Source organism: Nansenia antarctica, assembly GCF_963989245.1.
Source record: "Nansenia antarctica genome assembly, chromosome: 7".
NCBI classification, from domain to species: Eukaryota; Metazoa; Chordata; class Actinopteri; order Argentiniformes; family Microstomatidae; genus Nansenia; species Nansenia antarctica.
In genome coordinates this window covers 6,558,599-6,586,335 of record NC_137677.1, presented here as the reverse complement: position 1 = coordinate 6,586,335, position 27,737 = coordinate 6,558,599, and the positions used below count along the sequence as shown (strand labels likewise).

General features: G+C 46.8%; 1 protein-coding gene across 1 annotated transcript; it reads right to left on the bottom strand.

The window, feature by feature from the left end:
* Nucleotides 1-27,737, bottom strand: ell (elongation factor RNA polymerase II; the record flags this gene model as incomplete). Its single annotated transcript, XM_080537220.1, has 12 exons — nucleotides 1-468; nucleotides 566-610; nucleotides 881-1,052; nucleotides 1,244-1,310; nucleotides 2,404-3,046; nucleotides 4,298-4,454; nucleotides 6,134-6,258; nucleotides 8,134-8,384; nucleotides 10,447-10,610; nucleotides 12,264-12,385; nucleotides 17,640-17,684; nucleotides 27,603-27,737. 12 exons carry the CDS (start codon nucleotides 27,735-27,737, stop codon nucleotides 352-354), a joined length of 2,043 nt encoding a protein of 680 aa, XP_080393346.1. The 3' UTR covers nucleotides 1-351.

Sequence of the window (27,737 nt, the reverse complement as noted above, 5' to 3'; positions counted from 1 at the left end):
TTGAAGATTTCCAAAGGATGTGGATTTTCCATTTCTACCCTTTGAGAGACCTTTGTGCACTAAGGGGGCTGGGGGTATGAGAAACGCCACACAAAGCTTTTTCCGGATGCAGTGTAGCTACACAGAGAGATCGGGCCAAACATGCCACAGTCACATTTTTCAAAAAATAAAAATAAAGGAAGAAAAAGATAATGTGGTCTGCTTTGTCCTCACTAGTGCTTTTGGCCCCAATGAGGGGAAACCTCCCTTCATGGCATCTTTAATAAGTACTTTTTAGAGCAAGCGGGAATCCAGAGGTTTCTCTTTCTCTGTCTGGTTTCCAGAGAGGAAAGGGAAACGATATCAAACAAACTAGTGCCAGTTGTGAAGATGCTGTTGATCATACTCTGCTATAAGTTTCTTTATATGTGCCAGTTTGTTGTGTAGATATTCACAGCGGTTCTTCTCTTGGCTATAGTTTGCATTAGTCTGCGAGGGGAAAGAAAAACACATCGTCAGCATTTGAAACAACGAGGACTTCGAACAGCTTATGAGAGAACCGAATAAGCAATAGCGCAACGCTTACCTTTTTTATTTTACGATACTCTTGGAGTATCTGATTGTGGATTGTCTGTCAAAAGAAAAGACACAAAAAAAAAGAGAGGACATTTTAAGAATTGATAATCGTTCAGCCATCGATTGACAGATCTGTAGTACTGTCGGCTGTTCTTGAAGTTGATTGGAACAAAAGTATTAAGGTGCCCAGTCCTATTGTGCAGCTGCAGCGTGTAGGACTGGACACAGAAGGATCAACATAACTAATCATAAAGATAAGCTATTATCATAAAGATAAGCTATTATCTAGTCATCCTCGGTCTATGTCTATGGGGTTTAGGCGTACCTGGTACTTGTCTGTGCCATGTTGGAGCTGTTTCAGCTCGGTGTCCAGCACAGTGAACTGTCGGGTGATGCCCTCTATCCTGGCGTGGAGGCCCCGGTACTCACTGTACTCGGCATTGAAGTCATTCTTGTAGGTCTGACGCTGCTCCTGGGAGCCAATCACCATGTACTTCCTGTTTACAGAATACAGACACAGGGAGGGGAGAGATGAGGGGACCCAAAGAATGCAGAGCTTCCGACTGGTGGTGTGACATCAAATGTAAACGTTCCAACAGCACTCGTACTGTACATCACTGTGGAACAAGAATGTTCCTTTCGTGACATGAGTGTGTGTTATTTAGGAGGAGGAGGAGGAAGTCCTTACGATAAATAGTCAGCCAACTCAGATGATGACGAAGGAATACTGATATTGTTGCACATTCCATTCAGATCTGAAAGGAGGCACAAGGTTACTAAGTTGACATGGGAGGTTCTCAAGGATTATTCACAACATCTGACACATGAAGCCACACTTGACACAGTATGAACAAGCTCACGACCAGTCGACCACTGACGTCATTCTTTCTATTCAAGATAATGGAAGACGCTTAGTACACGTGTTGTCAATTGATTATAAGTGGTACGCATTTAAACAGAATTAGTTTGCAACACCACAAATAAAGACTGAAATGGGAAGGCGTATCTTCATCCATAGAGCAGTTAAATTATGGAATGCAGCTCACTAACATGCTCTATCATATATTATTGTTCTAACTTATTCATGTTGACAATGTAAATTGTGATTTTGTCTGGATATGGTTGCATGAAATATAGGGATTTTTATTTATCTATTTCTATGTTGTATTTTGTTGTATTAGAATGTACTAATATTGAATTGTATTGTATTATACTGTAATGTATTGATTTTGTGTGGACCCCACTAATAGTAGCCATTGGTTAATGGCTAATGGGGATCCAAACAAACAAACAAACAAACAAAGCAACGTGTAAAAGAAGCCTCGAGTGGTCATTGTTTTCCCATTGTGCAAAATATGTTGTACAGAATAAGGTTTGACAGTAGAGGTCCCCATTTCTCGCATCACTCATTTTATCAAACATCTGATTGCACAAAGCAGCAATGCAACGACTGGTGTCAAGTGATTCTATTGAAGACATTTCTCCCCATGTACTAAAACATGTCTGCACACTAGGGTTGGGTGGTATCCAATTTTTTACTGTTAAACAGTCCCCAAATGTTACCACGGTATACGGTATTACCGTGGGATTAAAAAATCACATTGTAGGGCTTTGAGGGAGCTGTCAATTTCAAATGGTGGATTTGTGACAGCGGCTGGTGAAACGTGGACCAAGTCTGCAAGGTAAACATTTTTCTGCAAGGTCATATATATATAAATATGCGCAGCAGATTGTTTTTTATGACTATTGAAACGGACACCGTATTAGCGGCCAACCCTACTGCACACAAAGGCTGACATGACCCAACGCCCCTCCTGGACAGTGAGGATGACTACGCGGCCCTCTCACCTGTGCTCCTGTGTGGAATACTGCTGTTCTTCATGTTGTCAGGGCTGGAGGTGACGATCTCGCAGGCCTTTCTAGGCTCGGGAACGCGCTCCTCTCCTCCCTTCCTCTCCTTCTCTCTCTCCTTCTCCCTTTCCCTCTCCCGCTCTCTTTCCCGCTCCCTCTCCCTCTCCCTCTCCTTGGACTTCTCCTTGTCTTTGTGTTTTTTGGACTTCTTCTTGGACTTGCCGTGCAGCTGGGAGGGGGGGCTGCTGCTCTTGACCCGGGGCCCGTCCAGGCCCGCGTGGCCGGGGGACGAGGAGACCAGGCCGGGCACGCCGGTCAGCGCCGCGGGGCCCGAGAAGACGGGCGGCTGGCTGAGCCTCTCGGCCACCGCCGCCTCCTGGCCCTCGCAGTCCCGGCCGTTGTGGCTGGAGTCGTTGCTGACGTCGGAGAGCGGGTCGAAGGGCCGCGGGATGTCCAGCAGGGGCAGCTGGGGCAGCTGGGAGCTGGACGTCACGCTGTCCGCCGCCTGGGCTGCGCTCGCCTCCTTCCCGTTGGAGGAACTCAGCTTGCCATTTATTGGCCCCGCCGGCTTGCTGGCTAGGTGTGATATCCTGGGCTTCTTGTTGGCTAGTGGGTCGATGAAATCCGCAGCGGGCCGTTTCTGCCAGACACACAAGGGGTTTAGAGGTAGAAAGTAAAATAAAAAACAAGGGAATGCGAACTCGATTCAACCCCTAAAAAAAAGAACAGAACATCTATGCAGTTAAGGATTATTTAAACTATGCAAGTGGCTAAAAATTTAAAAATAAAAGTGAAAAAATTCAAGTAAGTGTGATGGGAAAAGCACGAGCATAAAGTCAAGCATGGACTGTTTATGGGGTGGATCTGTGTTAAAGCGGTACTGGAGCCGAGCAGAGAAAGGATCTCTCAGCGACACCGGGCCTATGATGACCGTGCCCTTTCCACACAACGCATGGTATTGTATTACTAACACGCACCATTTGCCTGAGCCTGCCTACACTAACGACTTTGGAAGTGGCTGACCTAATCACTGCGTGGTTGTCCACAAGCAGGAAGTCGTTGGTTCTGCAGTAACACAAGGCCCGGTTCTGAGCTTGTATGGAGCTGCGGGGCCAGGAAGCTCCTTAACCTGTTTAGTTTGGCAGGACTTCCTGAAACGTCTTTCACCAAAACCCAGACTGTCCACATACACAACTGCTCCGCTGTGGCTTTCTGTTTACAGCAAATGTTCCCAAACGAATTTCATTTGAATGAACACCAGAACCTACTGGAGTGTGGGTGTGTGTGTGTATGTGTATGTGTGTGTATGTGTATGTGTGTGTATGTGTGTGTATGTGTGTGTCCGTGTGTGTCCGTGTGTGTGTGTGTGTGTGTCCGTGTGTGTGTGTGTGTGTGTGCGTGCGTGTGTGTGCGTGTGTGTGCGTGTGTGTCCGTGTGTGTCCGTGTGTGTGTGTGTGTCCGTGTGTGTGTGTGTGTGTGTGTGTGTGTGTGCGTGTGTGTGTGCGTGAGTGCGTGTGCGTGTGTGTGCGTGCATGCGCGAGCTAAGACGTAAAGAAGGGAGGGAGCGGAAGGGAAAGGGACATTAGGTGTCTGAGGTGAAAAGCCCAGAGGGGAAAGCAGCTAATAATAAAACTCCACAGCAGAAACTCCTCCTTCATCCTAATGGGACCAGAAACACTGGAAGGCTCTGTGACGAGTCAGCACTGGAGGAAGGTGACTGTGGAGGAGGAGGTGGAGGAGGAGGAGGAGGAGTAGGAGGAGCCAGAAAAGACAGAAGGAGAATGAAGAGGAGGGGGTGGGAGGGGGGAGGGTGAATCAGGAAAAGAAGTAGGAGCAGAAGGGAAGGGGAAGAGGAAGGGGGGAGGACGAGGAAGAGGAGGACGAGGCTCACCTGAGAGGGGGAGCTGCTGGCCAGCTCTTTGGGCGGGCTCACAGGGATCTCTGCTGAGGATGGGCCTGAGGATGGGGCTGAGCCTGGGGCGGGGGCTGGGCCTGAGGCAGGGGCTGGGCCAGGGGCTGCCGTGGTGCTCTGGGGCTGACACAGTTTCCTGAAAGAGAAAAAAGTCATACAGAACACAAGCTGAGTCACCACACAGTCCAGACATTAATAATACATCGCTGAGTGTCCGATTCAGACATCCATTACTTGTGGGGGGGACGACGACGAGACGATGACTCCTCACTTTGGGTTCAACCCATTGAGTCTGCGTCATAATGAGACAAGTCTCCGAAATGGACCGGAGGACGTTACCAACTCACCATACTAACTAACTCTCAACCATTGAGATTTCTTTCTTCCTGTAAAGAAAGCACGTTGTACTGAACCCCGTGTATGAAACGTGCTGTATAAACAATGTTCCGTTTGAACTCGACATGACTCGACTTATCAGCAGCACATGTCATGACATCTGTCTACCGCCGTCACCGTGGACCTTGCTCGACATTCTGTTCTGCTCTACATTCCGTTTCCTCTTTACGAGACCATTACGTGCCAAATGTACAAACGAAACCGTGACCTGGTTTTGTAGCGCAGCCTCTTAGTCAGTCACTTCAAACGGATAAGATCGGCTGAGAACAACAGCCTTGGAGTGAGAGGAGACGTCTCTGTTGGGGGACTACTAAACAGAGGCCGTGTATATAAAGAGCGACATTATACCGTACTGCCTGTAGTGTGTCGTCAACAGGGGGCAGTGGGGATACAGTGGGGGAGTTTCCACAAGCCACACCCCTAGAGAGTGAGAGAGAGAGCGAGCGAGAGAGAGACAGTGAGAGACAGCGAGAGAAAGCCAGAGACAGCGAGGGAAGGGGGGTCGGGGGGGGTACTGTCTGTCCCAGCTGAAGCCCATGGAGGAGGCCAGGCAACAGGCAGACAGACAGGCGGTGCAGGGCAGGCACGGCTGGACCTTGGACCGGCGCCAGCTCACACATGGATCAGCATGTGCTGGAACCCTGTTGCATCACAGGCCTCCCAATCATTTTGCTGCATTAATCTTGCGTGACCGCTGGTTCCAACCCAGGGGTCTGTGGAGAGGTGGAGGTTTGGGTGGGGTGGGGTGGGGGGCGGGTGGAGGTCAGCTGATAAGTTGGCAAAGGCTCAAAGTGCACAGCGGAAAAGACATACGGTTAAGATCTCCGGCCTCCGGGATGAGTGCCACGGCAACATCTTTAATAACCGAGAATGTGAAATATTCCGCCGATTATGGCGTCCAGACTATTTTTCTTTTGGGTCATCTCAGGAAACCCACACTAAGCACTCTGCAATGCTCTGGTCTATATTTAGCTGGGAGCTTGCTTTTCCTTACTGCCCCAGTTCTTGAGGAACCAGATTTTTCCAGTGGGTTCCAACCAGTAAAAAAGAGCCAGTTAGGCCCTGTCAACAACACGCCAGGGTAAAGAGAGAGAGAGAGAGAGACCACTCCGGGGGCAGGGATCCACTGAGAGGAGGCAGTGTCTGACTGCAGACTAGAGCAGAGACGGCCATCCCTGAGGAGATCCGGAGACACCTGGGAGTCTAGTGAATGTGGAGTTGATTCAAACTGCCGTCCGAGACTCGGGTGACAGACAACTAACCTAAAGACGGTTCCGTCTAAACTGGTTTTGACGGCAACTGGTAGTTATTGACTTCACACAGACCCAGGAGAGAGAAGACACAAACCGTTAGTTTCAACAGGACAGGCGAGCCTGAACAACAGGCGACTATATAGGACCCCCCCCCCCCTGAACATACCGAACGAGGATCCTCTTCAGAAGTTGCTGGTCTCCCTCGGTGTAGCCCGGCCAGTCCTTCTGAATGTCCTTAAACAAAGTGTCCTTCAATGTGAAGGTGTTGTCCTTCCCGTTGAGGTTAGCCACCTGGAACACATAGGGTTAGGGTTAGGTCAGGGTGTGCAGTGTTTCCCACAGGATTTGTGTGAGACTGTGGTGGGTGGACCTCAGACCCTAAAGTGTTTAGTCAACGGGGGGGATGGAGAGGGGGTCGCTAGCAGAGAATGTTTTTGTCGACAGGGATTGTCGATAGCGCTACGTCATGAGTCCCAAATGACGCGTCTCTAACGTGTGAAAATCAGGCGGCTCACGTGGACAGATCTGTTCAGTTTGTTATGAGACTACGGCGGGACAAATTAAGACTATGGCGGGCCGCCACAGTCTAGGTAGTTAATGGGAAACACTGGGTGTGTGTATGAGACTAGCCAAGGTGTGTGAGTGAGGTTAGGGAGGGTGCATGTGTGAGGTTGGACCTAGACTAGGGATGGACGGTTTTTCGGTTAAACCGAAAACCGGGGTTTATAAAAATAGAAACGGTTTTTTATCAAAACCGTCTGAAACCGTTTTTTTTTTTTTTTTTTTGGAAGAATAAAATAGAATAAGAATAAAACTGGAACATGTCACATGTTTGTCGTGTGTGAAAATAACAATGATATAGTCTGAATCTGCCGCGCAATGAGTGAGAGGTTTGGTCAGTTGTGAAGAATAACTGAGGATTAATATCTAATTGGGATTATATTTAAGGGTAACGAATCACTCTATGGGAAAGATAGTTGCCTTCAGTTATTGGTAGATAGGAAAGGTTTTTTACAATTACTCGCTTACATTTAATAAGATCATTTTCGCTGCTCTCTGTAAAGCGCATTGGGTCACTTTTGTGAGAAATGCGCTATAGAAATAAAATGTGATTTGATTTGATATCAATCAATCAATCAAACTTTATTTATGTTCTATAGCACAAATCATGCATTGAATGTAACTCCAAGTGCAGTATTTACTAAACCACAATATAATAAAACAAGAGCTATACGGATCAAGAGTGTTTGTGCACAGCGCCACTGTGTGTGAAGGCGCTACTGAAAGTGATGACAGAACGCATGTCTAAGAAGATACGCGGTCACTTAGTGACGCAAAGGTAGTTCTGTATTTATCTCTATCTGTATTAGTACATTTATTTTGAAAGCTCTATTTTGACAGCTCTACCATGGGCACTTTTATTTTGATGGGGCATTCTTTGTTGATTGACTTACGACAGTTCAGGACGAGTCAGTCTCGCGCATGTGGTTTTTATGAAAAGCTTTAAGTATGTTCACTGCATAATTCTAAGTCTAATATTTCAGTGATTATTGAGCAGTATTCAAATATTTAAATACATTGAGCAGCAGCTGAAACTTTGTCTAAGAACCAAGATATTGAGAAAGCAGTTCATTCAATGAAGACGCTGTTCCAAGAGATGATCTTCCGTGCAGGCGTGCACCATGGATCAGCGGAGCTGGTGTGTTAAGTGTTCATGTGTTTTCATGTATGGTGTAGCTTACAAAAGTCTGCCTTTCCACTTATATTTGTGAAACTAAGTAGCCTAAATGTGTTGCGACTGTGCTTACGGTGTTTTAATGGTGTTCAACATGAGTGTATTGTAGCAGTAGGGCTCAATTATTTGAAATTGGCGCTCTTTTTAAAAAAAAAAAATGTGCACTTTTTTTTTTTTTACTGTATTTTTCGGTTAACCGGAAAACCGCGGTTTTACTCTCTGACGGTTTTTCGGTTTCAATAATTGGAAACCGTCCATCCCTAACCTAGACTAAGTCCCTTGGTCAGGACTGACCAGTTCAGCCAGTATTGTGTGAAGAGAGGCTGGGGTCTGACCAGTTGTGATTGGCTGCTGGGGTCTGACCAGTTGTAATTGGCTGCTGGGGTCTGACCAGTTGTAAGTGGCTGCGGGAGGCCTGCTGTGCGACTAACCTGTTGCAGGAGGCCGTCCAGGGAGTCCTTGTCGAAGGGCAAGAGGCCGTCCTTCTGCAGGCGCAGGATGAGCTCCGGCTTCCTGTAGGGCTTGAGGGCCAGCAGGTGGGTGAGGCGCTCGCGCAGGGGCCGATGCTGCGGCGTGCTCTTCTTTATTGTGCTGCTGGAGATGATGACCGGCCGCGACGTCCGCCGCGACGGAGCGATGTCCGACAGGCCAGGCGCCGGTTTCCGGATCTGCACCTTCTTACCTGGATGGTTTAGGACAGGGGGGCGGGGGCGGGGGGGAGAAGAAACCGTTGGGTGTCAGAGAGGCTGGGCAAACTGGTTTGGAGTGAAGACATATATATGCCATTTCAGGTGACCTTCAGGAGGATACAGGCAGTCGACAGATTGTTGACAACGGAATGCGAACCCCTAGCAGAGCCTTTTCTGTCAAGTGGAGCTCAACGATCAAACATTTATTGGTATAGCCCTTTCTTTTACGATGACAGTTGTCTCAAAGCTTTACAGCAAGAGCAACACAAACAACATAAATATATGCCATCTAGCTGACACTTATCCAAAGACTTACAATGCACACATTGTTCAGTATATACGGTCCCAGCACAGCAGGGATCCAAACCACAACCGAAGCGTTGCTAGCGCCACGCTCTACCAACTAGAGCCACGGAGGGACCGATAATAAACAACGTGAACTATGAGTGAACTTCTTATCTTTCAAACTCTGAACATCAGACTAATTACATTATGAGCATGACTAAGCTGCTTCCTGGTCAAAAAAAAAAAAACAGGTCAGTGAGTCATTGGTGAACCTATGAGTAGGTGTCTGTGGTGGGAGGGAGGGAGGACGGGTGTTTTGGCATTTGTTGCGGAGTCACCCCGTGTGAAAGTTCTGTAGCTCCCTACTCCGAAGTGGCCGCTAGTACGATCACCTCTACTAGAATTCCCCCACTGCTCAGGCTCACACATGGAAGAACCATGAGCCTGTAATTACCCCCTACACACACGTGGCGCTCAAGTACTGTCCAGACAGGTAAATCGGTCCCATCTTACCAGCCAGCAGCCACGCAGACGCCTAGCTAACAAGGGTTTGTGAATACTATACTTCTACTTAAAAATCAGTAGAAAATGATGTGGTCCGTAATTATGATCACCGTTAATTCAACATTTGTGACGACAGTCCTGCTGCGCCTGCCTCCGCCAGCTGACTCTCGTGCTTTCTTTAAAATAAGGCATTCGAGTGAAATTCGACTACACACGACTGCACGAGACAGAAAACATGCAGGAGAAATATTTTGTGGTATTTTTGACACTGGGATAGGTGCCCAACGTCACGCCTACGACAGGAGGTTCGTTCTGTGCGGGTGGTCATCTCTGATGCGTTAGGACTCGTGCTAACGTGTGTTTATGTGTAAAAGAGAAATGTTGGCTGGTGAATTTTCGGGCTGAAATCTGACACCTCGGCTGGTAGACCAAAAGGTTTATTATTACATGCCCTGTTCCCAACATTAAGGTCATGCGGAGCGGGACTGTGTGACTGAAGCGCAGCTCGATGAAACCACACGCTGTCAGACTTCCTCCCGCAGCTGCGTATCAGGTAATGGAGGCCAAGTCAGAACACAAAACGGCATCGCGACGACAGCGTGGCGCTTTCTTTCTCTGAGACTGCAGCCTCACTGTTCAGGGCTGCTGCTGCTGCTGCTCTGTACTTGACTGCAGCAGAGTGAGATTCAGTCCTCCCAGGTCCTCTGAAACTAGTAGTAGAGCCTTGGCCCCAAGAGACTCTGAATCTCTTCAGGCTACACCTTAACCGTCCCTCCTGAAACCTCTCCGTCCCCCTCTACCCCCCCTGTCGAGTTTCTGTACCGTGAATAAAACATTTAAAAATAAAATAAACATCAAATAAATAACGACGGTTCTTCCTTTCTAGCATTGCCAATAGCCTCAGGCCCTAGCATAGATTACTTTTTCTTGCGATGACTGACGGATAGATGATTCACTTACTTAGACAAATGTATTGTTGTAAGTCGCTTTGGATAAAAGCGTCGGCTAAATGAGAAAAATGTAAATGTAAACGGCCCGATGTGGAACCAACCGACATCATATTCGATGACACATCTCACAGAGGGAGCCGACACATCCTCATGAAAACGCCACTTTTTTTAATCAGCGTTTATTTATCAGTGTCAACCTGTCAGTGTGCAACCTCGATGTGAACTGACACCAGTGAAGGTTTCGAGGCAAGTCGTCAGTGGCAACGCGAGTGATCTGACAAAGTGATCTGGAGGGTGTCGGGTGTCGTGTCCTTACCCACGAATCTGCCGCCGGGCTTGATGACGATGGCGCCCCTGCTGCGGGTCTCCTCCTCCGCCTGGGCCATGCTCTGCCTGGCCTTCTGGTAGGAGTCGTCCGTGGCGCACACGGTGATCTTGTCCTGGATCCCACCCAGGCAGTCCAGCTGAATGCTCCCTTCACTGGGGACACCAGAGAGGAGGGAGGGAGGGAGTGAGTCACAGGGCTCTCAGTGACGACTGACGAGACAAAGCAGTCCTGGCTAACACTGGAGATTGTCACATTTGGGGAAACGACCTTCTCAGAGAAACAAACTATCAAAAGAGTGCAGTGTTAGAACACTTAAAAACAGGCATGGTTGGATTACACAGGTCAAATATATTTGTATAGCAAAACAGTTGTCACAAAGAGCTTAAACAGTGATGAACACGAGCAACCATTGTTTTATGTAACCTGAAGTGAAGAGAGTCCGAAGCATTTTTCACACAGAACATATTGTACAGTGCCTACTACTGTTTAGCTTCGCTTTGCTTTGCTGTCAAACCTAGCCAAGCTAATATCATGGCTGGCGATACACCGTTGCCTTGAGGGCGTTATTACCAACATTATTCTTCATTCAACTGTGGATTCCCACATTATCGAACCAACGTTGCATCAAATCCTATTCTTTCCTGCTCCTCTCCCTCTCTTTGATTCCTCTTCACTTTGATGAGGGTTTGGCAGAGGATGAAATGGAGCTGGCAGCCCCTCAGTGGCTCTCTGCCTTTGGTTTATGTTGGAATTAGGGGCTCATGAGGATCCAGCCAGGCCCAGGGATGAACTCGTGCTGACCCACACAGTGTCTCATTAGAAATCGGTTGTGCGGCGCGTCGACATCATGGGTGTTTAAAAAAAAAAAAAAAGAAAGAAAGAAAAAAAGAATGAAAATAAAAAAACTCGACAGAGCGGTCCTCTCTCTTCTGCTTTGACACGCAGACATCTGGCCCAAATTCAATTAATCTGCTCAACATTTGTCTTTGATCGAGGGGGAAAAACGGGCACAGTGAGAGAGAGAGAGAGAGAGAGAGAGAGAGAGAGCGAGAGAGAGAGAGAGAGAGACAGAGAGAGAGACAGAGAGAGAGAGACAGAGACAGAGAGAGAGAGAGACAGAGACAGAGACAGAGACAGAGACAGAGACAGAGACAGAGACAGAGAGAGAGACAGAGACAGAGACAGAGAGACAGAGAGAAAGAGACAGAGACAGAGACAGAGACAGAGAGAGAGAGAGAGAGAGAGAGAGAGAGAGAGAGAGAGAGAGAGAGAGAGAGAGAGAGAGAGAGAGAGAGAGAGAGAGAGAGAGAGAGAGAGAGAGAGAGAGCGAGCACATCAGATCTGAGCAGATGGCCTTTCACAGTGACGGCAGCTAAGCTCATGATCACCATGAACGGCGCTCTCTGTCACATCTCTCAGTCCTCTGTGATCCAGATCAGCTCTTAACTACGTTAACAAACTCCTCCGTACACAAAACAATATACTCACTCTTTAGTATATTTCCCTAACCCTTTATCAATTTACACTGTCAAGCGAGAAACCCTTTTCACACAGGCTCCAAGACAGAGAGGGCATTGCCCACATGATTCATTCTAGAAGAACTAATTTGAAACAAGTACTGTATTGTGTTTGTGTCATTGTGTGTGTGTATATGTTGTATGTATGAATCTTGTGTGTGTGTGTGTGTGTGTGTATGTTGTATGTATGCATGCATCTTCAATCTTGTGTGTGTGTGTGTATATATGTTGTATGTATGCATCGTGTGTGTGTGTGTGTGTGTGTGTGTGTGTGTATGTGTGTCTCACCTGGTGATGTACTGCTGGATGCAGTCAAAGCTGCCCTGTGGGTTGTCTCTACCCACATTGGACAAGTAGAAAGTAAACGTTCGTAACTCATTCGGATCTTCCGACCGTGGTATTGAGATTTTCTGTTGACAGGGGGAGAGAAAAACGACATCAGTGACACACAGTTTGTTAAATAAACACCACGGTGATGAAGGATAGGGAACACCGACAGCGTTCCATTCTCCACACTCAAAAAAAGGTTGACATGAGCTTCACTTGACAACCCTTCCAAAAAATGTGAGTGCCAAGGTATCGTTTAGATCATCAATCATTCACGGTCTCTGGTGTGTAGAAAAACATCAGCTCTACAAATCAAAGCTACACCGGCGATCCTCTAAACGTCGAACTCTATCTCTACTCTACGAGATGTCAGGTAAAAGGTCAGGTAAAGGGTGTCCTGTTCCTGGCAACACCAGATACCAGATGACCGATTAGGAGAATAAAGCAACAGCACCTACACCAGGTGTTTTACCTAACATCTCAGTAGTTCTAGGGTGGCACTCCAGAGACAGCTACCCACCTACCAACCCACCAAGCACCCTGTAGCTTAGGAGCAAGGGAAGTGTCCTGTGCACACAAACATACAGGCGGGAAGGTGCCTCCAGCTGACCTGCATGGTTCAGTGTCAGTATGGGAGGGAGGAGTAGCTGGGTGTGGTGTGTGGCCGAAGGCCCGGGCTGCATAGCTGAGACAAGTCAAACTGCGTTCATATCGGGCATAGCGACGCACTTCAATACGCTTCACAGTCAAAACAACCAGTGTCTGTGGTGCTTCAGCTTGGCGGCCTATCTAAGTAAGGTAGGTTAGATTAGTTAGTAAAAAAAAGGCATTCTGGCATTCTCTCTCCCCCCCCCCCGCCCAAGTCTCGTTCACAGCATAAAACAGAGGCAGACAGAAACCACCGTAATTGCCCCTGCTACCACATTACAGGTGTTGCCTGAAGGCAAACTTGGGGAAAGAGTGAAATTACCACCTACTTAGCCAGCGCCCTGGGCCTCCGGAGGCCTCTCATCACAGAGCCGGCAGCTGGCACACACATTAGTTGGACTTTTTGTTTTTTAAAGAGGGAAAATAATTTGGTTGTTTTTTTTCTTCTTCTCCCGCCCTCCCCCTCCCTCCCTCGAGCAACACTGACTGGACGGCTTTTAAAAAAGTGACCAATGGGATGCAGATGTTCCCCGCTCCGTTGTAAAACGCATACCCCCGTTGCAGGAAGAAGAACATTCCACAGTGCACGGAGAAGACAGGTGTCGAGCTGTCAGGCTTCAGTTGTCAGTGTAAAGCGAGCGTGTCCACCGGTAATCTCCTCAGAGAGAGAGAGAGAGAGTGAGAAGGCTAACGTCATGTGATGTTGACTGCGGGGTGAGAAACGCTCCACTTTCTTTCCTCAAGTCAACAGCTATCCTCACTCCTCAGTCAACAGCCCATCAATATGAACAGGAAAATTTGGATCACGGAACCATGGAAACGTAATGCTACAAAATAAACCTCGTTTTGGTTTGCCAGCTTGTCGGACGAGTCTGACAGGAATGGAGCTCCAGCTCAGGGCAGGAGAACAGAGAGGCCTGAGGCTGACTAAGGCTGAGGTGGAGGCCGGGGAGAGTGCTGTGAGTTGGGGGTGGGGGAGAGGGGAGGTTTGGGGGGCTGGTTAGCTAGCTGACCCCTGGCTGAGGGCTGACCTGGTCTGCCGACTGCCGGGTCGCTTTAGTGCTCTTGTCTAGACCATGTGGTAGTGGTACACAGCAAGCATTGTACCCACTAGGGTCTGGAGAGGCCATTTATTTTCACCCTTAAGTCCTGTGTTAAGGGGAGTTTATTCTAGTCAATTCCTGTGTGGATACGCCGATCGGTTCTTACATACTTCGTGTTTGCATTTGAACGAGGCCCTTGTTCCTTTTCTTTTGAAATGAGGGGGCAGTTATTAAAGACCAACACATCGTGGTTCGTCCAAATAAAAAATATAATAAAAAAAATACACAAGATGCAGGGGGGGGGGTACAGCGACCGGCGCAGGGGCACACCAGGCCGTCTCGTTATCGGAGCGTCACGCCGACAACATCAAAGAGCCTCGCCAGACTCTGAAGTCTGAAGTCGGGGACGGCCTGTCGTCTGCCGTGTGAGCCAGGTAATCACGGCTCCGCTGGGCAGACACCGGAGGGCTGACGCTCTGCTCTCTCAGGACGCCAGCAGCCCGGCTCTGTTTACCCAAGGTCCCAACACGTGTGGAGCCTGCAGGTGGCCAACTATAAATAAACACCGTGTCCCTGCCTTTCTGGAGGCCCAGGGCTCTCGGTTACGCGAGAAGGCCCAGGCAAGGCAGCTCCGGTAAGAGCCTTACATGCACCGAATGAAGACATGTAGGCCCAGCTAGGCCCCCCTCCACTGCTAAAGCTATTTCTTACCACAGATTCACACCCGTGTACTCTAGCTTACCAATGTGAATGGGACCATTTCAGACATTCGATTTCTGATTAAGTTAAGGCTACATATCAATCTTACAACACAAAAAGACAACAAATACAGGGAAACGCACTCATGTTTCCTCATTCAAAGGTTCTCTTATGAATGTCATCATTCAACTACTTCCTGATAACTGTACTGTAAGTTGCTTGGGATAAAGGTGCTAGAATGTTAAATGTGCTAAATGGCATATACAGTATCTTTGAGGGGGAACACACACATAATATATGTGAAACCTGAGATGATTAAGAGGCACTGGAGCTGACTGGAGCTGACTGGAAGGCAGAGCAGAAGGGGGTGTAGTGTGTGACACACACATACACACTAGAGGATTACAGAGCCAGGTCTGGTCTGTGGGCTGAGTCTCCACACACAACAGATGACCTGATCCCAGTCCAGGAGCCAGGCAGCAGTACTGCAGTACCAGCAACAATGACAGGACTGCACAGCCTGGACCTACAGGAACCTCCCACAGGCGCGCTACCGCAAGGTGGAGGGACCTTCCTATAAAAGGCTCAAAGTCTCCACATCAAAAATCCACATCAGTAACGCTTTGTTAACCCCCCACTGCTCTGAAGCTAGGAACCCAGCAGCCATTTTGGAGAGTCATTGCTCAAGACAGACTGACTGAAAACAAATCTTACCTCCGGCGGCAATTAAAGTTAAAGATAAAAATCACGCATTTCATTACCCAAACAAAAAAGGGAACATGCACTTGAATAAGGAGAGAAAATGCACGGCAAAGAGGGGGGGCAGGGGGTAGTTCAACCTCAACCAAAAAATAAAAAACCCTGAATGAAACGGCACACTCCAACTGCAGCCTCTCTGCCAGCCCCATCGCCCCCCCTCCTCCATCCTCCCCCCCCCCACACCCGATCTATCCATCTATCTATCCCCATCTCTTTTTCTGAAAAGCAAGTGGATTTTAACAGCCCTTTCCAACCCCCTTCTCTCCCTCTGCCTCTCTGCCCTCGTCCCCTCTCTCATTTTGCACGGTGTCCTGCAGACAAAGCCTCCTTTCAGGCCGAGGGCCTGGCCCTCCACAGCAGCTCCACTGCCCTCCTCCTCCGACGCCGCTAATGAAACAGCTGAGGGAGAGGCGAGGCAGGGGGGGAGATACATGGCTGGCAGCAGCCCCTATGGCCTCCTACACACACACACACACACACTTTTACCTTCCCCGGGTGTTCTATGAGCGTGTTCTATTTAGCCACCTTGGCCCCTGGAAGAGGCCCTGAATGGAAGCTCCGCCGATATGAATGAATGTTAATGTTATTGGGTCTCCCAGAGCCCCCCGCCCCCCCCTAGCTTCTCATTAGCATTCCAGAGAACTCATAGAACAGGTTCACTTCTGTCAGTCTGATCCAGCAACCATTAAACACCTCCATTATTCACCACTTCAAAACTGCCTGTAAAAATAAAAACAGTCTTTTCTGGGAACCATCTGATCTCTCAAGTTGATAAGAGCAATTATGGATCACTCAACACCCACCACACCCACATCGAGAGGGGAGGGAGAGAGAGAGAGAGAGAGAGAGAGAGAGAGAGAGAGAGAGAGAGAGAGAGAGAGAGAGAGAGAGAGAGAGAGAGAGAGAGAGAGAGAGAGAGAGAGAGAGAGAGAGATGAGTCAGGCTGATGGGAGAGATAATACAAACCTGCTCCTCTCCACCGTTTATCCAAATGAGTACAGACTCCAGGGGTAGGATCCTGACAGCACTGTACACATCAGCATAACCTTCCCCTCCGCCACGCGCTCCACACAGGAAACAGTGGAGGCCTTAGCGAGGCTTATCTGAAACGCTATTGGTTCAGACACGTCAGCCCTGGTGCGCCGAACGGCTGCTCGAGACCGCATTTGACTTCTGACACGAAAGCAAACATATCATTGTAATCCGACCGTGTCGAGAGTAAATATCACTTGTCGTTTGAGGCAAGAGGAGAAGAGCACATTTTACAGACTCGCTGACTCTATGTTCAAACCACATCTGTGAGACAAGACAGTATGCAGACTAATAGCGGCCTTAAACGCCAGGAATGCGTACAGTGTCTGTCGCCAAAATCACAACAATGCTGGCCTTACAGAAAATCCATTTTAATGCCACTGCAGTGTGTGCAGGATCATTTCTACAGGGCTGATGCTGCAGGAAGAGAGCACGTAATGATGATGATGTTGACGGTGATGATGGTGGGGTTTGTCGTCTGGTCTGGACACACTGACGAGACAGGGTTCCACGTCAGTGGGAAGATTACGGGGTACGTTCCAGAAACAGAAGGGGGCGAAAACGTTCAAACCGTTTGCAGAAGAGAGAGAAATGGAAATAAAAAAAAACTGAAAAAAACACTGACAATTGCATAGGCTCCGTGAAAAAGGGAAAGAATGTTTTGGTTCTACGCCACGTATTTCTATCTGAACGTTGGCTGTACTGCAATGCTCCTGAGGGACTCATGACTATGCACCTAAGCGCTCCATAAGGAACCTCTAGGCCAGCATGCAGCCCAGCTCTTCCGGGCCTGTACAGATGGAATTGCAGCCGTGCGTATCGCTGCCAAAATATGGCAGGAAATCTAATCCCTCCACCAGCGTCTGACAGACAACAAATAGGGCTCCCGCGGAGCGACAGAGGGCCACCTCCGACGCCCCGGCCTACACACAAAGCCCTGTCTGTCACAGAGTTAATGAGCACCATATGATAAAGAGTCTGAATCTGTTAAAAAAGCCGCAAAAAACATTATGAAAGCAGTTGAGCAGCAAACTTCTTCACATCTCTGGCCTTTTTTACACTGATAGGATCATCTGATCTGAATCAGGATGGGATTAAGACACCGGAGACCTGCGGAGAGACACAGGCGAGCGGGGCGGGCGGGGAGTGGACTTACCCCTTGGTTTCCAGTAAAGCGGATCAGCGGTTGTGAAGACAGGCCCTGCGGGAGATAAGAGAAGACGATTAATGAGGAAAAATTGGGATCATAATTTGAAAACAAGTGGATTAAACGGGGCCCTCTGGTGTGGAAACTACCGTGAGAGGAGCCCGTTCATGTGACAGGCGGACTGAGGAGTGTCGTAACACGACGACCCGTAAAAATCACCCACCCCCGTAATACTTCTTCTACTACTACAACTCATCAAAGGACGATATAAAAAGAAAAAAAAAGAAAATTCATAAACCCGATCTCGTTAATCTAGCCTAATACCGGATGATCCCACGATCCGTTTGCAGTTCACAATGGGACAAATCTATCAAGCAGTTTCCCCTTTCTCCTCATGGGTAATCGGCTAGATGAGGAAGTAGTACGGTCCTCCGTTCGTGTCCGTACCACTCTCGCACGCAGTCACGCACGCTGCGACTACGGCCGCTTTTTACAGCCGTTCGAAATGTCATTTATGGATGGGAGGCAGGGCACAACAGCCTGCTTCTGTTCTACACAAGGCGCCAGAGTTAATTGTGAACCTGCCCCTCCTGTGTGAAGGAAATCACTAAGCAGTGCTTTTCAAACTCTCTCTTTTAAACACAGAGGCTCTGCCAATGCTCAAGCCAATAAATTCTCTCTTTACAGGGAGACGGGATTGAAATGCAAAGCAAGCAGCAGGGCATCAACTTCAATCAGCTTCCTTCCCAGTTATCATATTTGTGTACACACACACACACACACACACACACACACACAGTTGCTGGGCAGTAAAACTGGTGAGGTGTCCTCATTCGTTTTCCATCACTCCGACTATTCAGTGCAACAGCCAGCAGTTGGTCTCGAGCCAACCAATCAGAGTAGCATTTCATGGTGCTGACATTTGAAAAAAATATTTTCAGCAGTTAGTAACCCCCAGATGAAGTCCCCATAAATTCAGATTACAATAGGCAAACACTGCCAGTAGCCTAAATTTCGAGATAGAGATAGTTAACACGTGATAATAGATAGTTAACACATGCCTAAGCTTGCCACACCCATAAAATGAGATGAGCATAGAATCAACAAACTCAAAAACATGACCAATTGTGATTTTTGAAAACAAAACAAAACAGATAACGGTCGTCTGAGAGAGAAAACTATTTTCTAAACAACAGGTTGTAGGCTAATGAAGCATTCCTTCCTTTCGTAGAGCGAGGCTTTGTAGCGCCGTCAGACATGTAATCATCGTTCAACCTACCAGCCTGACCGTGTTTGACGGTGTGGGAGGAAATAAGTTGGTTTAAGAACAAACGCTGTCACTGGCATTACACTCAAACAAGTGTCCCCTTTAACCTAGGTAAACCTTTAAACCTGTTACACATCAGTTTACACTGCTACAGTGAAGGGAGCAGCGTAGTCTGAAGTTTGAAGACAGCTGGACACATGTGGTGTGTGTGTGTGTGTGTGTGTGTGTGGGGTGCAACGGTTCAGTTGGCCCACGGTTCGGTATGAACCTCGGTTTTTGGGTCACGGTTTCGTGCATAAGGAGAAAAGAAAAATGCTACTAGTTATATATAATAAACTGTTACTTAAATGTATTTTGCTTATACTTATGGAACTTTATGTCATATTATGCGCATTGAACAGGTCACACTTGAAAATGAGCCCTTGGGGCTCAATGTGTTTTTTACCTGTATAAATAAAGGTTAAATAAAATAAAAAAATAAGACACGCATGTAGCAAAAAACGAAATGACTCCACAACAAAGATTTGTAGCAATCCGAGGCTTCCTCAAACTGTTGCCATGTTCTCAACTCCGCTCGCCATGAACAAACATTTGAACAAGTTACAGAAGTAACTGCGTTCCAGACAAGCTCGACCTCCAACTTTTTTATTTTATTTATTTGACCTTTATTTAACCAGATAAAATCAGTTGATAACTAATTCTCATTTTCAATGATGATCTGGCCAAGAGGCCCCAGCAAGAATAAAAAGAAACATATAAACAGAAATACTCGTCAACATAGAAGAATACAATACATGAGAACGGCAAAGACAGTGAAGATAAATAAATGAAAACAAATAGAAACAAAGTCAACTAACCTATGTGTGAAAAGAGAGCGGGGGGTGTGTGTGTGTGTGTGTGTGGGGGGGGGGGGGGCAATCAGCAGGAACAAGTCAACTATGACCTGCTGAAGTTTATTTTTTAAAATAAATAATAATAAATAATAAATAGCTTCAATGGAACGCATCATAAACCGAAAAACCGATATTCACTAGTGCGTATTGAACTGTAGATAAAACCGAGAACCGTTGCACCCCTAGTGTGTGTGTACATCAAGGTAACCTAGCCAGTAACACGCAAATCCCACCCATAAGTAAATGCTGCTTGTATGATAAAAAACTGAGACCGAAATCCTCTTCACTGAGCCAATAAGTGACCAACACACTAATGGAATGAAGTAGCAACAGCTTCAGGGAAGGGAACAACATGGAGATCTCTCTAAAAGGCAATAGAGGAAGTCCCTCGGTTTCCTTCCTCATCTACGCTCTTGGAGATCGGATGTGAACCAGGAAAACCACAGGGGACAGTCATGGGAAGGCCTTTACTTTATTCTGCCAATCAATGTTAGGGAGGCTGTCAAATCCAGGCTAAAACTCAGCTTTCAAATCCAGGCTAAAAAACCCACTTTTTTTCTGCCCCGTTTTAAACGCTTAAGCCCCCATCTAAACCCTTATATTACGTACTTAAAACTGTATATTTTAAACCCACAAACACTTACTCACTTGCCAACACATAATACTGACACTCACTCTGTGGTGGGGGTCATGATAGTTTGGGTGTAGGAGCTACGCAGCGGCTTTTTTATTTTTATTTTATTTTTGTTTACATTTTAGATTTAGCAGACGCTTTTAACTTATTTTTTTCGACTTACAATTAGAGATTACAGGGACAGTCTCCCTGGAGTAATTTAGGGCTAAGTGTCTTACTCAAATGTACACTAGTGGTGGTGTTCCCAGGTGGGATTTGAACTCATGATCACCAGTCTAACTCACTATCCACTAAGGCTAAGCCACCACTACCCCACTAGACGACACTGTCAGAGACAACACACTTGTCCATTCACAGGATGTGTATGTTCTGTATTGGGAATGTACCTGTATTTGTATGCATTTGAAAGCAAAACAAAAATGTATATCCCTATCCCTAGATTTGATTCTATGCAATCTGTGTTTTCAAACTTCTTGTAGGCTAATGTATGTTGTTTCGTATGTGAGCTACTTTTATTTAATTAGCCTACCTGCACAGTGTGTTGTGACCTTCAGGTAAAATCAGTTCAAATAAACTTAAAATAAAGCTTTACCAGGTGACACAGCCAAGTGACACGACCACTGATGGGTGTTTAGTAGGCCTAGATGTGCAAATGAATGGGCCCATGCCAACCTAACTGGTATGCCTTTATCATAAATATTTGAATGAAAAGTAATGGGAAATAAAAAACAATGACACAAGGCCAGAGAAATCAAACCCAACTGGTGTCCTCAGACATGGATGACTGGATGGATCTGGAATGTGTGATGCAATTACGGAATTTCACTTGTCCAAGTAAGCCTGAATACCATATAGAGTTGTTGAAACGTGTCATTTCCACAAGCTCAAGAGTTCAGATCTTTAACCGGGACCTGACAGACGTTCTTCAACAGTCAGATACCTCATTCCCCGAGTATGTATGGAGTATGGAACCAGAGGGTACCCAGACACCGTCGTGTGCTCGGTCCGGACCAGCCCAGCCAGACCAGCCCTTTAATGGAGCCCGCACGTTCTCTGCCACCAACGTAATGTAAAACAGAGCACCGAATTTAGCTCCCCCCAGCCCCCTCGACTCCCCCTCGCCCACCCCTACTGACAGAGTGCAACACTCAGCCTGTTCATTTGAATGGGCTGCTGACATGTCACTATTCTCTGGGACTGGAGCCCAGAATGTTCCACAGAGCTAACCTTAGGACAGAGTGTGGCTCCTGACCGAGGCTCAATGACAGGGCCATGGAGGTTCACACAACACCAGAGAATGGGGACCAGCTGGTCACAGCCAACGCTACAAAGTACTAGTGACAAATCACAAATCTGATAAAAAATCTGAGGGAGGGAGGGGAGGGGGGCAACTTGACTTAGTAGGCCACCTTTGCACAGTGATAAGGCTAGGTTAGACCAATCTCTGAGTGAGATAGCATACAATTAACTTCTGACGTCGTTGGAAATTTGGAAACGGAAAATATTGACAAGCCGGAACCGTATCTAGAAGGTGAAAAGACCAGCTGTCTAGTAAAGTCTAAAGTTGTGTGTGTGTGTAAGAGATAGAAGGCCTAGCACAGATCCCTTCCAGTCAAAGCACTGGCACAGCAGCGATTGTTTCACCGGTGTCGCTCATTCCAATGTAGTCTTTTCTATTTGGATTACAGTCCGGCAATAGAACAGACAGAAATAGCTAGACCTAGGCCTAATCCCTGTCACTAGGAAGCTACCAGTAACCCTGTATCGCTGTCAAAGGGCTATTTCACTAGGCTGTCCAAGGCGGACGGTTAGGACTGCTCAAACGCTGCAAGCCTAAACTTTTAAATGTCTAAGGATACTCAACACTGCAGTGGTGGAGCCCTCTCTCTCTCTCATCCATCTCTGCAGAGTGAACAATAAAAATAAGAAGAAAAAATAAAAGAAAAAGGGAAATACTAAATAAAAAACTACACACTTATTCAGACACTATCCCAAGCTTCAACCTAGGGTAACAAGATTACAGACTCTAATCAGGGAAGAGCATTCCATTAAGCCTACTCATTTCAGATAACATCAAAGGGGTTCCCCCAGAGATTCCCTAACAAGCTTGTTGAAACCAGTAATGTGAAAGTGATGACTTTATTAGTTCTTGATAACGGCCGTGGGGAGGTCGAGCAAACAAAACACAATCTATATAAGAATGACTAGATGTCAAGGGGAAAGAAAAGGTTACAATATTTCTATGAATACTTCTCTACAATGATCTGAGATCTGTCTTTGAGAGAGAGGGGCCTTCATACATCTTACTTGTTGGTACTTAGCATTACTCATAGGTGGGGTAGTTGTGAAGGAAGACTCCATTCTCCACGTGCCCAGCCAACTTTATGGCATTAAATATCAGCACTTAAATTAAATTACACCTAGCCTAAAATACCATTATTACCCTAACCCCATCCATCCATAGGCCTGTTTCTGACGGTGGGAGAGAGTAAGGGGACAGATGCTGTTATGTGTCATCGCCCTGAACTTTCCAGGACTTCATGATGTGACCTGAGGTCAGTAGCCTTGGGACTAGCTGCTCAGGTCAAGCAGTGGTGACACTCAGGACACCCTATCAGCAGGACAGGACATGGTCTGGGGCAGCTCCCAGTGCAAAGACTCCAGGCGGGGGGGCAGGGGGGACATGGGGGTCCTTTCACTGCGAGTCGACGGGACACATGAGACCTACCCAAGAATGCAGGTCAGGCCTGCTGCTCTGTACGCTTAGTACCACCAGGGTAGGCCAGCGTGACTGGACAGAGGGACACCATGACATTTTGGAGTCCTATTTGGCCATGGTGATGGTCTCGAGCAGTGCCCGATTTGTTCTGCTCAATACTGGGGAGTCAGCAGTCCTTAAATACCCATGGCACCCCCGGTGGCCCGGCTGACCAACGTGAAGCAACAAAACCCAGGTCAGCTTCCATTACTTCCCACCACTGGGTACGAAACCTGTATAACAACAGACATCATAATAGGCTAACTTAGATAGATGTGTTCGTCTGTCAAGGTAGGAAATTGGCAGAGAAATAGTGGGAATCAAATGTGAACTTCTGGTTCACTCCAAGTAGAAAGTGCCAAGAGAAACAATTGGCAAGAAGAGACACATTCCCAGGCTCGATTCCACGGGTGGATTGAGTGACCTGTGGAAACTGCGTGTTCCATCCCTATAAAAGACACGATTCCAGTGACAGCCAATCGAAAGGCATTCATTCATCTGGAGAAGATGCGACAAAAGTGCAGACTAAGAGGGATAGAGGACAGCTCTCATTAAAGCTCAAGTAGCCCCTCGTCTCTGGTGTCAAGGAAGTCATTCAGGAGCACTAAGGTCTGTTCTTAAGCTACAAAACCAGCTATAGACAGATGGCTCCCTAAAGACAGGACAAAAGGTAGGCCTCTTTTGCTAGTTTGAAAAACTCTCTCGATATTCTACTGTGGTAAAAAAAAAGCGATACTGCGGTACTGTATACAGTATAATGGTCGATCAGCTTTCGCCACAGATAGGCTCCACTTCATCCATATGTTACACAGAGCTCACTGCTAAGCAATGCAGGAGCCTGAGGTACTGTGTAAAGAATGTCATGTACAAATAAAGATCACACTGCATCCACAGAATCCAAGAATAACCTGGCCATTACCTCGCCCATTGACACCAAAAGGCTCCTGGCCAGAACCGAGTCCATAAGCCCATAGTTAAGATCTAGGCTAATGAGTTTAAGTTATCCAATTGTAGGCCCTAAGTCCATTCTGCTGAATCGTGTTTCACACTGTAGGCTTGTCGTCATAATCGTGAAGTCGAGACCCTGACTCCCAACTCTCCATCCTTTTTCCCTGAGGTGCACTCGTCGTGTCTACTCCCATACAGCCTATTGCTTACACCAATCATGTGCGTTTTAATCTGTGTAGGGGAGTGGACAAACACACACTGCAACGAAAAAGGACAGAGGATTGGGGATGCAAGGTCAAGCTCACCCATTTCCCTCACTGCTGTCAGTCAGTCTTCCGTCTCCCAGACTGCCAATCCCCAGGATGTGGCTCCAGTTCGCTCTGTCCTTCCGCTCAGATGTGCAAACAGATGAGTGAACGGGGGCTGACGTCTGCACTGCTCGTGTCAGACGACGTGGATAAGAGCTCGCTGCCACGCGCTACCTGAGAGGTCTATTACACAATACACCTAGGAGACCACTCCGCTCTGAATGCTGCATTAGTCACACTACGAGCCACGTAGGACAAAGCCCCTACACAAAGGAGAAGAGAACCATAATGAGTAAACAAAAAAAAGAAAAAAGAAAAAGGCCGTTCTGTTAAACGAGGCTTGTTAAATGTCATATGTTATCGATTTTCTCTTGGTACACAGGGCTGAACAGACCTGTCAGTGCTCAGCGCTGAGTTTGGTGAGTAAACCAAATAGGCCAGGGGCCTACTTGTCTTTCCAGAGCAAAAACACAAAATAAGAGTTGAGTAATTCTACTGTGTGCTTGGAATAGACCGTAGCCTCTCTCAGACAGTGAAAACAAGTCACGAAGCAAGCCAGACGTTGGGAAATCCTTTCACAGCTGTTTGTCCTGGGCACAGAAATCAAAAACTAGAACACAAGGCATTGCTTGTCAACTCTTGCCCTCCCTCCCTCCCTTCTGTGAGGTGTCTGAGCTTCTTTTTTAAAAGTCCTGATCTTATTTTGCTGCTCTTTTGCTGTGGCTAGCTGTCTCCTAGGCTGCGGCTGGGGGGGAGAGGGACAACACCTCCTTAATGATGCAGGAGATTGACCTCTCACCCCTCCCGGCTTCAACTTCCAGCCCACAGGGCTCCATTCCAGTGAAGGGTCAAAGTGGGATTACTGGCTTTGGCTTGCTTCTCTCCCAGGAAAACAACACCGTCTCGCTGCATGGCCAAACTGTGACTAAGGGTTTGTTCTAAATCACCAGAGAATATAGAGCGAAGTATACAATGACACGAGTGCTTACTAAGGCTAGTTTGTACAGGAGGGTTTCCAGGGGTGCATCTCGTCTCAAGACTAAAAATACAACATTCTTCAGCACAGTTTCCTGAGCAATTAGCCTAGGGTAGTAAACTACTACCCAACAATAAGAAAATATAATATCATACTAAAATATTCTATTTACCCAGTGTGGATTAGCCAAAAGTGCAGTCGCCCAAATAAATCAATTAAAAATGGGTTATTATCCAACAGCACAGTGGACAAAGGAGCCTGGGGATGAAAGGCATATAGTGACACTATTTATCAGCTATGAGGCCGCGTAATGTCTGCATTCTCTGAAATCAGTGCCAAGCTTGGGGCAGGCTAATAAAAGAGACAATCTATCCTGCCTCCTACCACAGCACACAGCAGTCCAACCCCTCTGACTGTACCACTGCACGTTTTATGCCTCATTCAACAGAATTGGGCAGTTTTCCCCTTGACAGTTAGGTTTAGCTGTGTACAGCCATTTTCCAAGCACAGTTCCATTCTGGATATTTATGTGACTTCAATCATCATTCACAGTAAATATTTACACACCGAATCCCTGATGAAAGCACGTGCTAAATGAAATAGCCTATACTGAAATGTGGCAACCCCAAAAAAGTCCTAATCAAACAAGGGGCAATGCTATCGCAAAGATGATTGTTTTTCTCATCTGTTTTAACCCATGTCTCCTTTCATGGACCGACATCCATTACAGCTCAACATCATGACACTATTACGGTTACAGGTAGATAACCGTTTACTCATAAGTTCTTCAGCTCAATGCTGACAGACTGTGTCGACCACTTCCTCTTCTTTAAACCCAATTAAAGGAGGTTTCATTCTTTTTGACTCAATCAATTGCTGTTGGCCCATCTCCTATCAGTAGTTCTAGCCAACGACCACTTTTCTATCTTTCTCTCTTTTTTTTTCTCTCCAAACATGTGTTTTCCCAGGTGATCAGGCTCAGCTGTAGCTAGCCATCTCAGCTGGGCCATGGCTCTGAAAGTTGAAAAATGCATCGGTGGCTTACAGGGCTCTCTCTACCCAGTCAAATATTTATAGAATATGAAACACGAGATGGCCATCCGGCAACACCAGTACGTTTGGGGGGACATCATAACCCATAAGTGGTTCACCCATAAATTCTATTTCGATGACCTAACCAGCTTAACAGAGTAAACAAATCTCTTTAAAAAAAACGTTCAAACCCACTATTATAATAATAATAATATAGCTTTATTAGAACATAAATAAGGTGTTTTAAAGCTGGCATCAACCCTGAAAAATAGGGGGGTAGGGCGAGGACTTATGTATGTATGGCCCAGCTAACTGGATAACGTTGAACTAATGGCTTTGGCATGCTGATCAGGGACTGTCCACTCAGCACAGTTGCTAAACCATAACTACCCAAACTTCTTCGATCAAGTGACTTGTTCACTAAAACAATGAGCCTATATATAGATAACAAATTGGGTTAGGGTTAGTACCAGGAGGTAGCTAATTGCTATAGCTTCTGAGTTGACAAGTCATATGTTAGCTATAGCATATCGACTGGTTGACTACAAGTTTTTATTTTATTTTTTTAGCTATGCTTGGCTTGCAATTCTCAAGCTGACACAGAGTAAGATCATTTCTGAATTCTTAGTTCAGCTGGTGAATGGCATTTTTGATGGCATATTTCAACTTTGATGGCATATTTTAGTAGCCACCGTTTGTGCTAACAGTTAGTTGGGCTATGCTAAGCTGTTTTTCTGTCTTGAAACACACACAATCCCAGGCTAGTTCATTAGCTTACTCTCAATAGCTAGTTAGCTAGTTAGTTAGCTCTGACATGTCTGGTCTGTCTTGGGATACAATTGTTCATCAAACAATCTTCTTTTATGCGGTTAGTGTGGGGTGCCAGGGCACTCAAGCTGGCTACAAAACAAACACTCACACCTAGATAAAGGAAATTGTAATTGACAAACATTGTCTAGTTAGTTAGCTCAGCTGGTTCAAACCATGGCATAGCTTTGGCTTGGCAGCAAAGTAGTGTAGCATAGCAACTAGCTGCTTGGCTAGGCACCAGCCCCTGTCAGTGTCAGCTAGCCAGCTAGCCACAGAAGACTTGGTTGGTGGTCAAATTGAAATTTCGCAGTGTAAAATGTCTAAAAACACGAGTCTCTCCGCTTACCTTGCTGTTCTGGTAACCCTCGAAGGCTCTCAGGGCGCTGTCAGTGAGTTTGACGTGGAACACAGAGACATTACTGCCGTTGCTCACACGGCCACAGGACAGTCCGTAGCACTGTTCCTCCTTCAACGCCGCCAT